At 43.5% G+C, this 16761-nt stretch overlaps 1 protein-coding gene across 5 annotated transcripts in view; it reads left to right on the top strand.

Annotated features, from left to right (window-relative positions):
• SUDS3 (SDS3 homolog, SIN3A corepressor complex component) overlaps positions 1-15277 on the top strand; it is a 147988-nt gene extending 132711 nt beyond the window's left edge. For 4 of the 5 annotated variants that reach the window (XM_030218937.1, XM_030218936.1, XM_030218935.1 and 1 more), the window contains 2 exons: positions 6064-6148; positions 14036-15277. In XM_030218937.1, coding sequence (XP_030074797.1) covers positions 6064-6148; positions 14036-14134 — 184 coding nt within the window. In that variant the 3' untranslated portion in view covers positions 14135-15277. The remainder of the gene's footprint in view (positions 1-6063; positions 6149-14035) is intronic. The other variant, XM_030218940.1, reaches the window with a different exon arrangement.
• Positions 15278-16761: the final 1484 nt, after the last annotated feature.

The following is a 16761-nucleotide window of genomic DNA, read 5'->3' as shown; positions in this document are numbered from 1 at the left end:
CGTTTAGAAGGGTTTAAAACCATTTCATTGTGAGAAAGCTGTTGTACTACTTGATCTAATGTTGAATTTAAGGGAGTAAGATCTGGTGAGCTTTGATTGGTGCTGTAAAAGAAGCTCTTATCTTGAAAACTACCCACTTTATACTAAACTTTGCATCAGCACTGCAAGTGGAGCTAAAAAAGAAAAAAAAAAGGTTGAATACTGGAGCCAAAGTAGTACTTGTGGAATCCCTTCAGGGGTAGAGACTCTACAAATAAAAGATCCCAGTTGGATAGAATAGTGTCATAAGAACTTAGTGTTGCCATAGTGGGACAGACCGTAGGTCCATCAAGCCTTCATCATAAGTACATAAGCACCGCCATACTGGGAAAAGACCAAGGGTCCATCAAGCCCAGCATCCTGTCTCTGACAGCGGCCAATCCAGGCTTCAAGAACCCAGCAAACCCCCCCCCCCCCCCAAAAGAAAATAAATAATAATAATAATGTTCAATGGACTTTTCCCTCAGGAATCTGTCCAAACCCCCTTTAAATTCTGTAAGACCAGCTGCTGTCACTACATTCTCCGGCAACGAGTTCCAGAGTCTAACTACACACTGAGTAAAGAAAAACTTTCTCCTATTTGTTTTAAATCTACCATATTCTAGCTTCATCTTGTGTCCCCTGGTTTTGTTGTTGTTTGAAAGTGTAAGCAAACGCTTCACATCTGTCCGCTCTATTCCGCTCATTATCTTGTAGACTTGTTTCCAACAAGTACCTGGCATCATCCCAAAATAGTACAATACATTTTATGTTGCTTATCCTAGAAATAAGCAGTGGATTTTCCCCAACCCCATTCATAATAATGACTTATGGACTTCTTTTTTAGAAAATTATCCAAACCTTTTTTAAACCCCGCTGAGCTAACTGTACTAATTCTCTGGCAACCAACTCTGTTGTGTGAAGAAATATTTTCTCCAATTTGTTTTAAATTTACTATTTTGTAGCTTCATTGCATGCCCCCTAGTCCTAGTATTTTTGGAAAGAGTAAACAAGCAGTTCACATCTGGCTTTCTTGGGAAGGGGTCAAGGTGACTGTGGCACGGCAAGGGCAGGCCAGGGGCTGGGATGGACGGGTTAGCTTCCACACAGGGACAGGTGGGGATGAGTTACATTTCTGTCCCCATACAACTCTCTAGATTGGATTGTTCTCCGACCCTCATCATGCAGAATGAGGGATTTCTTCTGCATCCCAACCTTCAGTCTCTGGCGGCCCACAGCCTGGATGTTGAGAGCCTAGAATTTGCTTCCTTGGGTCTTTTGGAGTGTGTCTCCCAGGTCTTGCTGGCTCCCTGAAAAAATTCCATCAAGAGGTGTTACTCTTTTAGTGGAGGAGTAGCCTAGTGGTTAGTGCAGTGGACTTTGATCCTGGGGAGTTGGGTTCGATTCCAGCTCCTTGTGACTGTGGGCAAGTCACTTAACCCTCCATTGCCCCAGGTACAAAATAAGTACCTGTATATATGTAAACTGCTTTGAATGTAGTTGCAAAATACCACAAAAAGGCGGTATATCAAGTACCATTTCCCTTTCCCTTAAATGGAGGAGGTTTGCCATCTGTTGTGAGGGCAAGGCCCTAGATCCTTTTTCTTGCCCTACACAGACCTTGTTGAATACCTTCTACACCTTTCTGAGCATGGTCTTAAGACCAACTCCGTAAGAACATAAGAGTAGTCAGACTGAGTCAGACCAGTGGTCCATCTAGCCCAGTATCCTGTTTTCAACAGTAGCCAAGCCAGGTCACAAGTACCTGGCAGAAACCCAGACCATGCAACACTCCATGCTACAAATCCCAGGGCAAGCAGTTGCTTCCCCATGTCTGTCTCAATAATGGGCTTTTCCTCCAGGAACTTGTCCAAACCTTTTTTTAAACCCAGAACCAGAACCTTTTTTAAACAGTGCAATTAGTGTTTATCATCATCGTGTAGAGGGTAAGCCCATATCTGGACAGTCTCTAGTTCGCTTCATGCAAGATTTGCTTTTGTTGAAGTCCCCTGTCAAACCTCCGCTTGTGTGTTGGGACCTCAACGCCGTTCTCACCCAGCTGATGAAACCTCCTTTCGAGCCACTGAATTCCTGCCATATGAAGTAATTGACCTGGAAGATCATTTTCTTGGTGGCTGTTACTTCATCTCAGGCTCTAATAGTGGATGCAGCTTATACTAAGTTTCATCACAACAGAGTAGTCCTCCACATTCACCCTATGTTCCTGCCAAAGGTTGTGTCGGAGATCCATCTGAGCCAGTCGATTGTCTTGCCAACATTCTTTTCCCAACCTCATGCCAATCCTGGCGAGAACACCTTGCACACCTTGGACTGTAAGCGAGCATTGGCCTACATGCAGTGGACTAGGCCCCACAGACAGTCTGCTCAAATTTTTGTTTCTTTTGATCCCAACAGGATGGGGATCGCCAGAGGGAAACACACCATCTCTAATTGGGTGACAGGTTGCATTTCCTTTACTTATGCCCGGGCTTGGCGGACCCTGGAGGGTCATGTCAAGGCTCACTATGTCAGAGCCATGGCCGCGTCTGTAGCCCACTTGCGGTCAGCCTCTATTGAAGAAATTTGCAAGGCTGTGACGTGGTCTTCCGTCCCCACGTTCACATTTCATTACTGCCTTGAGTAGGATACCTGACTCGACAGTCAGTTTGGGCAGACAGCGTTGCAGAATCTGTGGTCTAGAATCCAACTCAAGCCCCCCCCCAGGCCCTTTTTATTCTGTTCCAGGCTGCATGCTCACTCAGTTTGTATATAGTTCAGGTTAATCTGAGTTATGTCCTCGCTGTTGCGAGGCCCAGTTGACCCGTCTTTGTTGTTTTTGGTGAGCCTGGATGCTAGGGATTCCCCAGTTGTGAGAATTACTGGCCTGCTTGTCCTCTGAGAAAGCGAAGATACTTACCTGTAGGAGGTATTCTCTGAGGACAGCAGGCCTTATATTCTTACAAACCCTCCTGCCTCCCCTTGGAGTTGTCTTCTCTTTTATTTTTTTATTTTCTCTTTTTATACTGTAGTATTTAACTGCAATAACTGCTCTCGTGGCTGGCGGGAAGGCACTCGCACTCCACAAAATTTGTTAAAAGCTCCAGACCAGGCAACGCAGGATCATGTTACCCAATTGTGATAATATAAGACCTGCTGTCCTTGGAGAATACCCGCTACAGGGAAGTATCTTCGCTTTACCTATGGACAAATAGACAGAGCTAAAAAACCGATGAGTTTTGCAGATTTTTACACTTGATTTAACAGGCTGTCATCGGTCACACGGACAACTGGGCCAACCACCAAGTGTGAAAAATGGGTTACGCCACTTGTCCATAAGATCATTCGTATACCTATATGTTGTAGTTGATCGTTGGCATTTGTTATTTTCTGTACCTTTTTTCTTACTGTCTTATTCACAGGCAGGCCGCCTGTTATTGAAAATGAAGGCATTGCATATATTATCGTGGACAGAATGTTTATTTCAAGTACCTCTTCATATCGACTCTTCATACTATATTCATAACATATATGTAGTGATGTAATGCCCACATGAAGCTCTGATGAGCGTTCACACAGTGGCTTTCCATTTTACCTTCCTACCGTTACCATTAAAATTATAAGTGGGAGGAACCTTCAAAATTGCTATACATACCTTTCAAGTATGGCGTAAATATTTGAGCAAAGGTGTATAAGGAGAGCCATATGGTGTGATGGGATTATTAAAGTGAATTATCAAATTATTTTGCCAGTGTTACTACTTATACTGCAAGCAAAGTATTTTTCCTAAAACGAGACTGCTTTCATAAAAGTGGCTGGGTGGTTTTCTTTCTTTATTCCTTAAGGAGAGTTCTAGTTGCTGTAAGCAGGAGGCCCTACTGCTGAATGCTTTGTGTCCTCTGGAACTCAATGTGCTGAAAACTAGGGAAACCAGTGTTTTGGTTCCATGATATTCTTTTTAGCCTGGGGAAATTGTTTCAGGAGCCCTCTTAGACTGTGAGTTCATTGGGAAAAGAAGAGTTTATAACTTTACATTTTGGCAATCCTCTAACATACCAAGGGTGGGACCGTGGGAACGGTCCGTCCCGTTTGCAGTCCCCTGCCCCCTCTGACATCAACTTCCTTTTCTGGTGCAGGGGACGGCAGAGTCGACAGCTGCGCAGTTGCTCAGTGCACCCCCTTGCTCGGAGGAGGGGTGTGCTGTGCCCTGTATGGCATCCAAGGTTAAAGCCATCAGACGCCTAGACAAGTTCACATTCCAGGATAATTATAACAGATTCAGAGCTGTAACCATTGTACATGGTCACCCATATATTAATGATAAAATATTTCTGTTGCCAAGCAGGAGACCTGACTTCCATTACCAGCTTGGTTTTTTTTTTTTATTAATTATTATTATTATTATTAGCTCTTAGGCGGTCTTTTACTAAGGTGCACTAATGTTTTTAGGTTGCGCATCTCAAGAAAGATATAGTAGAATTGGAAAAGGTGCAGCGAAGGGCGACTAAAATGATAGCGGGGATGGGACGACTTCCCTATGAAGAAAGACTAAGGAGGCTAGGGCTTTTCAGCTTGGAGAAGAGACGGCTGAGGGGAGACATGATAGAGGTATATAAAATAATGAGTGGAGTGGAACAGGTGGATGTGAAGCGTCTGTTCACGCTTTCCAAAAATACTAGGACTAGGGGGCATGCGATGAAACTACAGTGTAGTAAATTTAAAACAAATCGGAGAAACGTTTTCTTCACCCAACGCATAATTAAACTCTGGAATTCGTTGCCGGAGAACGTGGTGAAGGCGGTTAGCTTAGCAGAGTTTAAAATGGGGTTAGACGGTTTCCTAATGGACAAGTCCATAAACCACTATTAAATGGACTTGGGAAAAATCCACAATTCCAGGAATAACATGTATAGAATGTTTGTACATTTGGGAAGCTTGCCAGGTGCCCTTGGCCTGGATTGGCTGCCGTCGTGGACAAGATGCTGGGCTCGATGGACCCTTGGTCTTTTCCTAGTGTGGCATTACTTATGTACTTATGTAAAAATCAGCTGGCGCTAAACGCTGAGACGCCCATTATATTCCTATTGGTGTCTCAGTGTTTAGCAGCAGCTGATTTTTAGCACATGTTAGTAAAAGACCCCCTTAGTCTGGTAGAGCTGAAGTGGAGCCATATGCCTGGGACAATCTCTCACCACCAAGCAGAGAAGGGTAGAAGTGCAGAGGTTTGCTTGAGACAGCATTCTATTGGAACTAGAGGAATATAATTAGGAAACTTTGGGGTGGGAGAGGGGGGGGGGGAGTCTTCCAGCATTGCGGACAGAGTGCTATGTTTGGGGAAACCTGTTACTGGAGAGGTGTCCTGAGACTTCACAATATTCATGGAGTGAATTTGTGTCGAGCACCATGGATTTTATGTCTGTATTAAAGCAGGATTTTGTTGCAAGAAAACAGTAGTAAATTTCTAGTTGCCTATTTGTGACCATCTCTGGGAAATGATGGCTAAAGTAGCTGATCCAAAGTATTAAGAATGGCTGATTTTTTCATGTCATGGGTTCATAAGCAGTCTAAAAAAGATACAGTTCTGTAAGTTTATTGTTTTCACATAAAAGGATGGGGATTTGGGCTGCTCATTTTTTGTTTCTGGTGGCTTCAGTCAGCTTTTCCTGCCACATGTCTGCCTTATCAGACTGTTTTTCCATGGGGCTTATGGCTTGCAAAATGACTGCAGTACTTGGTCTCTCAATACCGGCCTTTGTTATCTTGTAGAAGAGAATATCAACAGAGAATCAAACAACGAGGTTGCTCAGAATATTGGTTTTTATCATGCAGTATACAAGTTTACATGATCACCCTGCATCTACAGGGATTAAGCACAGACCTTTAAACTGAGACCCACTCTCTAGTCTGAATTCCATCACTTACTGTTATCAGCCTGAGAAGATCACGTCGTGTCTTGGTGTCCACTGTTTATGTGAACATTAATTGGTACAAATGTTTATTGTCTTGACACTCTTAAGCAACGTCATATAGTTCTGTCTTTTTTCCCAGGTACCACAAAAGCCAGGCCATATATCTGGAATCTAAGGAAAACACGAAGATCAGCTGCGTGATCAGCTCTGTAGGGACAAATGAGGTACCGAGCTTTTCTTTTCATTTTAGGAGACAAGTAGTCCTTACATAGTAACATAGTAGATGACGGCAGAAAAAGACCTGCACGGTCCATTCAGTCTGCCCAACAAGATAACTCATATTTGCTACTTTTTGTGTATACCCTACTTTGATTTGTACCTGTGCTCTTCAGGGCACAGACCGTATAAGTCTGCCCCGCCTCCCAACCACCGGCTCTGGCACAGACCGTATAAGTCTGCCCAGCACTATCCTCGCCTCCTAACCACCAGCCCTGCCTCCCAACCACCGGCTCTGGCACAGACCGTACAAGTCTGCCCAGCACTATCCCCGCCTCCCAACCACCAGTCCCGCTTCCCACCACCGGCTCTGGCACAGACCGTATAAGTCTGCCCAGCACTATCCCTGCCTCCCAACCACCAGTCCCGCTTCCCACCACCGTTCTGGCACAGACCGTATGAGTCTGCCCAGCACTATCCCCGCCTCCCAACCACCAGCCCCGCTTCCCACCACCGGCTCTGGCACAGACGGTATAAGTCTGCCCAGCACTATCCTCGCCTCCCAACCACCTGCTGTTGCACAGACCATATAAGTCTGCCCAGCACTATCCTCGCCTCCCAACCACCGGCTCTGGCACAGACCGTATAAGTCTGCCCAGCACTATCCCCGCCTCCCACCACCGGCTCTGGCACAGACCGTATAAGTCTGCCCAGCACTTGCCCCGCCTCCCAACCACCGGCTCTGGCACAGACCGTATAAGTCTGCCCAGCACTATCCCTGCCTCCCAACAAGTAGTCCTTATTTTCCCTCTCTTTCCCCTAACATACCCACTCAGTTTACCTGGTCTTTTCCGGCAGATGAAGATGCTTCTACAGACCAGGGGACAGAAGACAAAGCTCATTCTGTTTGCATTTGTCACCTCTTGTGTGGCAAGTGAATATCTTGCCTCTGGTTACATTTAGATCCCATTGGTCCCACTAGACATCTTCATTGAAATAGGGTCTTTTGCGTAGTGATCCTATTGCTTCATATAACGCATACTATCCTCACATAGCAGCACTCCTAGCCTTCACCCTTAGGAGCCTGCTCCAGCAAGAATGTGTAAAACACTTTTTTTTTGCTTCCTCGAAGAACAAGCAGAATATGTAAGTCCCTACACATGGGTGATGTCATTCAATGGCACTCTGTGCAAGAACTTTTCTCCCGCACTCAGACTGTAGTAGCAGAAGATGACAGTGGGAAGGGGTGCTCTGGCTGGTGCCAGCATTCTCTACCTCCACGGAAGAGAAGTGTGTTTTTAGAATCCCCTTTAGTCCCTGCCCCTGAATCAGCCTGCCATAGATGAAACGTGGTCACGTACTTTTGGAATCTTGCCAGGTATTTGTGACCTGGATTAGCCACTGCTGGAAACAGGATACTGGACTTGATGGACCTTCAGTCTGTCCCAGTACGGCAACACTTATGTATTTATGTTCTTAACTTCTGCCATCTCCTGTCTGCTGCTGTTGCACAGAACCTAAGTAGTTTTCCTCAGAGCCATTCAGTTCTGTGTTTTGTTGGTGTTGATCTCCTTAGTGTTTATCATTTTTAATTCCTATCGCTGTCATATGTTACGCTTCATATGTTACGCTTTACAGTAACTTTCCTAGTTAGATTTTCAGTAGTTTAGAAGTCTCATTTATTTTTTATGTCAAATCAGTGTAGGCTTCCCTAGATCTTGAGCACACATTTGGGGTACTGTTCATCATCGAGTCATTTGATTTCATTGCAGCTATTTTTCTGGACAAAGTGCCCCAGAATAAAGCCCCCAGCTGCTTCAAAAAGTGCTCCCAGTGCACCAGGGCCATACCTATCATAGATATTCACAGTTAGTGCCTGCAGTATTTGGAGTCTGACCATGAGCCCTATCATTGTATTCTGTGTTCACGGATGTCAGAGGGATTTGGGCCATGACAAATAGCGTGAGAACATTTTTGATGCAGAAAAGACCTTTCCATCAATGTCTTTATGGGTCCTGGATGTGCATTAGATGCTGGGGATGCGTTGACATCAAGAATGTCTTGATGAGTCTTGACATTGAGCATCAATAAAGGCCATTGAGATTGCTCATTATCTGATTCCTGCCTGAAGGAAGATTCATCTTCGTCTCCATTGGCAATGAGAGATCACGATATTGGTTGTCTTAGACCAGTGTTTCCCAAGTCCAGTCCTGAAGTACCCATTGCTAGTCAGGTTTTCAGGATATCCACAATGAATATGCATGGACTTGATTTGCATACACTGCCTCCATTATTTGCAAATCTCTTTCATGCATATTCATTGTGGATATCCTGAAAACCTGACTGGCATGGGGGTACTCCAGGACCGGATTTGGGAAATACTGGTTCAGCGAAAGTTGTGCACCTCAACATAGTGCCTCTTTGAAGCACAATACTGAGAACATTGAGGCATCAAGATTGTCAGTGACTTCCAAGTGCCATTAAAGTGAAGAATGCGCTTCATCTGTGGCCCTGAAGAGGGTGATCCAGTATTCATGGAGCTGAGACCCCACTTTGGATAAACCTCAAGTAACTCAGGAGGACTTCAACTGTGATGCCCACACTTTTGTTAATGGCAGCCTTCAAGGAGCAGCTCATGAAAAAGTTCAATGAAAGAATGGTGCACTTCTTTGCTCAACATGATTATGCTGCTGCTTCAACATCATGCAGTTCCTGCAGGAGATCCCTTGAAGGGGTGCAGAGTTGATGTTGGCTGCACTGATGTTGATTCCAGTGCATTGGAGAAGAAAACTTCACCAGCACTTCAGGAATCCTTGTTTTGGTGCTGTTGGCCAAGGTCTTCTCAGAAGTGGGATACTTCAGATCCCTCCTCACCTCGTGAAATGCTAGTTACCCACCAGAGAAACTGTCATTCATTGAGTTTGTCAGGGAGATAGTTCAGGCCATACCATTTAAGTTAAAGATGGAGGAGGAGTCCAGGGCAGAAACTTTGGGTATCTTTTAATTCCTTAACCCACCCAAGGAGGCTATGACAGTACCCATTTACAGAATCCTAAGGGAAGTTCAAATGAGAATGTGGGAGTAATAGATGCCTTGACACAGAGGCTTAGAAAGGGCTTGGAGTCAGTCTGCCACACTGATGTTGATTTCCAGTGCATTGAGGAAGGAAGCTTTGCCTGCATATGAGGAATTCTTGGTGTTTCATTGCCCTTTGCCAAGGCCTGACCTGGTCCATAGTGTGAGTCCAGCAGAGATTCAAACATTTCCTTGAAGTATTTTTATGAGGCCAAGTGCTTCAGAGACTCTGAAGAAAAGCCTGAGGTCTTCTCAGAGTAGGGGTCACCAGAACATTCCATTTAAGTTAAAGATGGAGAAAGAGCCCAGGGCAGAATGTTGGATGTCCCTCAATTCCTTCACCATCCAAAGACGCTCTGACAGTGCTGTTTACAAAATACTGAAGGAGATTCCCATGAGAATGTTGGAGATCTCGCCACCCCCTCAGTTTCTCCTGTTAAGAAGGTTGACTCTATAGTTCAAAAGGCTTTCAGATTGGAGAAGCAGCATCTTCCTAACCATTCCATGGTGGTCAAATTCACTGTCAACACCACTCAAGCAATGGCCTTTCTTCCACAACAGAGGAGCTGATAGAGGCAGGGGAAGAAAAGGAAAGGCTGAGAGAGGGCCATGGGACCTAGTTGTAGTGTGTGAGAGCTACAGGCAGAGGAGCTGATAGGCTGGGAGAGGGCATGTAGACTGTAAAAGAGGGTACTGATTAGGAGATTGTTGTGAGTTGAGGAGTAATCAAAAGAAGGAATAATGGTTGGGAAAAGGGGAAAAGAGGCTGATAGTGGACTGTGGGAGAGGGAGAAGAATAGGTACAGGTATTGAGAGCTGAAGGAGTTGGGTTGTGAGGGAAGAGAGGCCAAGAGAGAGCTTAAACGACTCCAGCTAGTTCAGAACACTGCAGTAAAGGTGGTGTTCGGAGCAAGCAAAATATGACCCTTTCACTCCTCTATTGCAAGCCGAGCACTGGTTACATTTTGCAAAGCTTTTAAGATACTGGTGTTGGTACACAAAGTTCTCCAGGTTGGTTCTCCTTTTTTCCTGTTGCAGCTTTTGATAACCTATACTTGGGTTCTTCGGTTCACTCAGCCAGTGCCAGTTGGTGGTGCCATTCTCGCCAAGTTTCCCTGCTTTCTTTGCGAAATTCTATATTTAGTGTGGTAGGTCCTATGCTCTGGAACCAGCCGCTGATTTTTTTTTTAAGATGGAAAGTCAAAACCAAATAGTGAAAAAGCATAGCTTTGTGCTACAGCCACAACAATTTGAGAATTTATTATTAGCATCTCCCCACAACTGAGCAAACAAATATAAATACAAGAAATGTCTATTCCGCAACTTGCCCCAAGGCTTAGAGCAGATTACAAAAAATCAAGACTAACCCCTCCTTTTACAAAGCAGTGAATAGGCTGTGTCAGCATTGTGCGTGGCTTTGTTAAGGGAAGGGGGGGGGGGGATTAATAATCTCCGAAGTGTAGTTTAAATAAAAATGCACAAATCAAACTGTCAAAAATTTCTTAAATAAGTATTTAAGAATTTATAAAATTTTAAGCAAAGCGATGTGGTAGCTGTGTTAGTCCACTTTTAAAGTATATATATATATATATATATATATATATATATATATATATATATATATATATATATATATGTGAAACACAAAAGTATTCCAATGACAGTCTCACAGGAAGAGGGTGGGTTGGGTTAGATGAGAAACGGGGAGCTGGGTGGATGAGAGACAGGATGGATGGTAGATAAGAGGGTGACGAAGCAGTAGAATTTTATGGTTTATAATGAGCTGGAAAACCCAGATCTTAAGTCCTGTCTTGTGGGTGTCAAAATGTTTAATCATTTTGAATTCAAATGTCTTACGTTCCTGGATTGTCTTAAAACCCTAAAAAGTTTCCTTTTAGTATTTAGGAAATTTTAAGAAGACTCACATTTCATCTCTAAGAGAGAGAATTCCAGTGTGTAACTGCTTGATAATGGAAAGATGTGAACATTTGAGTAAAAGCAACTTTGGAAATAACTGGGAGCATTACCATAGACCATTCTGAAATTTAAATGAACAACATGCACAAAGGAGTGGAGGAGTGGCCTAGTGGTTAGGGTGGTGGACTTTGGTCCTGGGGAACTGAGGAACTGAGTTCGATTCCCACTTCAGGCACAGGCAGCTCCTTGTGACTCTGGGCAAGTCACTTAACCCTCCATTGCCCCATGTAAGCCGCATTGAGCCTGCCATGAGTGGGAAAGCGCAGGGTACAAATGTAACAAAAATAAAATAGATACTATTGGAGATTCTACATGGAATGTTGCTGCTATTGGAGATTCTACATGGAATGTTGCTACTATTGGAGATTCTACATGGAATGTTGCTACTATTGGAGATTCTACATGGAATGTTGCTGCTATTGGAGATTCTACATGGAATGTTGCTACTATTGGAGATTCTACATGGAATGTTGCTATTCCACTAGCAACATTCCATGTAGAAGGCTGCGCAGGCTTCTGTTTCTCTGAGTCTGACGTCCTGCACGTACGTCAGATTCACAGAAGCAGAAGCCTGCGCGGCCACATTGGTGATCTGCAAGGGCCGACTTCTACATGGAATGTTGCTAGTGGAATAGCAACATTCCATGTAGAATCTCAAATAGTAGCAACAGTGGAGGAGTGGCCTAGTGGTTAGGGTGGTGGTCTTTGGACCTGAGGAACTGAGTTTGATTCCTACTTCAGGCACAGGCAGCTCCTTTTGACTCTGGGCAAGTCACTTAACCCTCCATTGGCCCATGTAAGCCGCATTGAGACTGCCAAGAGTGGGAAAGCACAGGGTACAAATGTAACAAAAATAAAATATAGTATTGGAGATTCTACATGGAATGTTGCTATTCCACTAGCAACATTCCATGTAGAAGGCTGCGCAGGCTTCTGTTTCTGTGAGTCTGACGTCCTGCACTCACAGAAGCAGAAGCCTGCGCGGCCACATTGGTGATCTGCAAGGGCCGACTTCTACATGGAATGTTGCTAGTGGAATAGCAACATTCCATGTAGAATCTCAAATAGTAGCAACAGTGGAGGAGTGGCCTAGTGGTTAGGGTGGTGGACTTTGGTCCTGGGGAACTGAGTTTTATCACTTCAGGCACAGGCAGCTCCTTGTGACTCTGGGCAAGTCACTTAACCCTCCATTGCCCCATGTAAGCCGCATTGAGCCTGCCATGAGTGGGAAAGCGCGGGGTACAAATGTAACAAAAAAAAAAATAGGAAGCCAGTGAATTTTAATCAATTGGGGAGTGATATTTTCATAACACTGTATACCAAAAATGAATTTAACAGCAACATTTTGTAATATTTGAAGCCAATTGAGTGTAGCCTCAGAACAGCCAATATATAAGAGGTTACAATAATTGAACAAAAGCAAAATAATAGATTGAGTTAACAAAATAATGCAAAACCATTTGTAATTCTCTACCCGATAATGGCGTTCGCCATTACGGCATCATGTAAGCCACATTGAGCCTGCAAATTGGTGGGAAAATGTGGGATACAAATGCTACAAATAAAAATAAATAAAAATATAAAATGCTTCTGGGAGAAACTGTGCTTAACACGTTTTAATATTTTCAGTTTATAAAAGACTGAACAAATTAGTTTATTTAACTGGTCCTTTCTGATAAGACGAGAATCTAAAATCACACCCCAAATTCTTAAAGATGGCTCCAGGTGAAAAACTTTGCCATTCAATACAGGCATATTTAAAGCAGTAGGTATAAATGGAGGGCCAAACCAGATAGGCTTTGTTTTTTTCAGTATTCAATTTCAAGTGAACTAAAGTTGCCCATTCTTCTATCAGAATATGTTAGGAATTATTAGGAAAGGAATGGAAAAAAAATGAGAATGTTATACTGCCTTTGTATTGGTCCATGGTGCAACCACACCTTGAATATTATGTGCAGTTTTGGTCACCACATCTCAAAAAAAAATAGCAGAATTAGAAAAGGTACAGAGAAGGGTGACGAAAATTCAACTTGGAGAAGAGACGGCTGAGGTGAGATATGATAGAGGTGTATAAAATACGGAGTGGAGTGGAACGGGTAGATGTGAATCGTTTTTTTTTTTTTGGGGGGGGGGGGGGTTGTTACTCTTTCCAAAAATATTAGGACTAGGGGGCATACAATAAAGCTACTAAATAGTAATTTTAAAACAAACTGGAGAAAATATTTCTTCACTCAACGTGTAATTAAACTCTGGAATTTGTTGCCAGAGAATGTGGTAAAAGCAGTTAGCTTATCAGGGTTTAAAAAAGGTTGGGTTAATCTGGTTATTCATCCCCAAAACCTCATGCCCACAAAGGTGAAAGCACGTTGCACATTTTAGACTGCAAGAGAGCCTTGGGCTTCTATCTGAAGTGGACTAAAAGCCATAGAAAATCCACCCAGCTTTTTGTTTCTCTTGAGCCTAACAGGATGGGGGCTCCAGTCAGCAAGCACATGCACCCAGTTCACTAGCAGGCTGTATTTCCTTCACTTATGCTCAGGCAAGTGTGATTCTAGAGTTGTGGGGGGATTTTTGGCTTTGCATGATGTCCAAAATGAATATGCATGAGATCTATTGCATACAATGGAAGCAGCACATGCAAATCAATCTCATGCATTTGCCTACACGGTGCAAAAAGTGCCGGAGAAAAGTTCCTGCATGGGTTCTGTTGGATGATGTCAACCATGTTGTGAGGATGCCCATCCAGCTGTCTTTGGAGAACACCTGTTTCAGGTAAGTAATTGTGTTAAATCCCTCACTTGCAACAAACACTAACTTCTGTTCTCGCCCTTTGTTTCTCTCAGATCTGGGTGAGGAAAAGCAGTGACAGCACCAAGATGAGGATTTATCTGAGCCAGCTGCAGCGAGGTGTATTTTTGATTCGCCGGCGTTCAGCCGCATGACTGTGTATACTCTTCGAATCCCTTCCCGTAAAGAACTGTGTGGTCTACAGTGCTGAGAGAGCAGTGAAACCCTCATTAATGCAGAGCATAACAGCAGGGTACGACTGGCTATATTATCCTAATTCTCATTAAACAATCTTTAAGTGACATCTGGACACTGTGCTGAGTCCTCTCCGTTTGCTACACCCTGCCATGAACATTTGCTCTGGAAGGGTTTTTCATCTGTGCTTTTCCACATTAGAATTCTGGCTTTTATTGAAGAAGACTCTTTATTTTTATTTTTGTGTTTCACCATTTTGTCTTACCAACTTGTGAGCACTGTGCTTTCAGGTACCCAATACTACAGTAAGAGCAGTTCTTATATACTGGACCTCAACAAAGCCCGATCAGGTCTGCACATTTTAATCCTGGGACAAACAAAGAGAGATGTGGTGTTTGCACAAAGCAGAAACTCCAAAAGAAGGGAGACCCCATGAATTCTCTGCTAAGCCAAATAGAATTTACTCTCTTTGAAAAGTGGGGAAAATGTTAACGTTTACAGTGCACTCAAACAGGTTTTTAAGCAATACATTGGGAAATAATTCCAGATTATACAGCTGCATTTTTGGTTCCAGACGGAAATAGATTTCCTTTTTTTCCTGACCTGTTTTCTTTATTTCCCAAGATTTGAGTCTGCAGTGTGTCCTCCCTACGATTCACACTGTCAGTCTTTGATTGTACAGGATAGCGGTCTTGGATGTACTGTGCTGGGTACAGTGATCTTTACAGCCATAGCATCCCATTGAAAATGTATATTTGCTGGCTGTTTCATTTTAGTAGTAGTCACTTTTATCCAAGACTCTGTCCCTATTTGCCCCCCCCCCCTCCTTTTTTTGTGATAACCCTAAATATCGTATCAGAAGATACAACCATGATGAATTTTTAAGAGAACTCTTGACAGTGACGTTGACTGAAAACTCAAGGATTATGTGTATTTAAAGCAAAATAAATTGGTGGTATCTTAATCTTCAACTGACCACTGTGTTGTGGTTGTCCTGTGCCAGGATTCCACTGAGCAGGAAATGAACTGAACTGCTCAGGTCTTATAGTGACTAAAAAGCACATCAGCTGCTTTCTCAGAACATAGTCATGTACAATATTTAGTATCACTTTATTAAAAAAAATGTTTCTTAAGAAGAGTTTTGTAGTGAATTTTTCTTGCTGGTAAATGGTGCCAGATCCGTCAGCACCTGAATCGAAAATCCTTCCATATTGTTTGCAGCAGTTGATTACAACAGAGGTGCCAAGTGTTCAGATCCATCTCCTTGCACGTCTTCAGGTGAAACTCCCATTACTAAGTTTGGAAACAGTTTAAAAGACGTAATAGAGAAGCACGAGCAGCTGCAGTGCAAACTGTGCTTCATGTTGCCCTCCTCTGGTCTGCGTTTGCACCTAAACCTTGCTTCTAAAGGACTATCCAGTGGCTGGCAGAGGTCTCTTGAGGTCAAGGCCTTCCTCTTGAAACTGACTTATTTAGTGCCAGTTGTCACAAAGTTTGCTGGGACCTGGACAGGGACTGCAGGGTCTTGTCACACAGGCCTTTTAGGTTTCAGTTTATTACATACAATTAAAATAAACATGATCATTTTGCCTAGTTTACTATACCAGAACTGCTTTTTCAGAAGTTACCCAGGCCCCTAACTAAAAGCAGTGGAGATGCAGGAACTCTCAGCAAGTGTGGGATTGGGGAGAATAGGGATAATCTATCATGTAGTTTTTCTACATTAGAGAATGTTTTTAACACAATAGTAAGGCAAAATGGAATGATGCTAGAGTTCACTGCATATAATAGGGCTGTTTTATGTGCAGCTCACTGCTGAAGTTTTCTGAGCATTAGAGTCTTGGTGAAGCAGACTGGAAGAGACTGGGCCTTGATTCTGCCCTGCTGCTGTTTTGAAGCCCCAAGTAACATAGTAGATGATGGCAGAAAAAGACCTGTATGGTCCATCCAGTCTGCCCAACAAGATAACTCATATGTGCTACTTTTTGTGTATACCCTACTTTGATTTGTACCTGTGCTCTTCAGGGCACAGACCGTATAAGTCTGCCCAGCACTATCCCCGCCTCCCAACCACCAGCCCCGCCTCCCAACCACCGGCTCTGGCACAGACCGTATAAGTCTGCCCAGCACTATCCCCGCCTCCCACCACCGGCTCTGGCACAGACCGTATAAGTCTGCCCAGCACATAGTATGACTATGTCTTCCTATTCAGATTTTACCAAATAGCATTTCTTGTGAAAGGGATATGCAACAAGTGTTTTAGAGTCCAAATAGATAGTATGACGGTAGAAAAGAAATTTGGGGCCCACAGACTGCAGAAGCACCATAGACGCTGCATTAATGTTGTCTGCTCAGAAACCAGCCCACAAATTCTTGTTCCACCCACACCTGTATTCTGTTATTTTCACTGCCTTGAACTCAGAAACAAATTGTTTCCTGGTATGCTCACAACACATAAACTTAAGTTGACAGTGTGAGCGGCTGTCATGCATTATATACAGGGGATAAGGGTGTAAAGTCTTTCTTATAGGGGTAAGAGGTCTGTGATAACATTCAAACGGCCATAAAAGTATGTGCATTATTTACA

This window comes from Microcaecilia unicolor, chromosome 11, assembly GCF_901765095.1.
Source record: "Microcaecilia unicolor chromosome 11, aMicUni1.1, whole genome shotgun sequence".
Lineage (NCBI taxonomy): Eukaryota > Metazoa > Chordata > Amphibia > Gymnophiona > Siphonopidae > Microcaecilia > Microcaecilia unicolor.
This window is presented reverse-complemented; position numbering and strand designations above follow the sequence as displayed.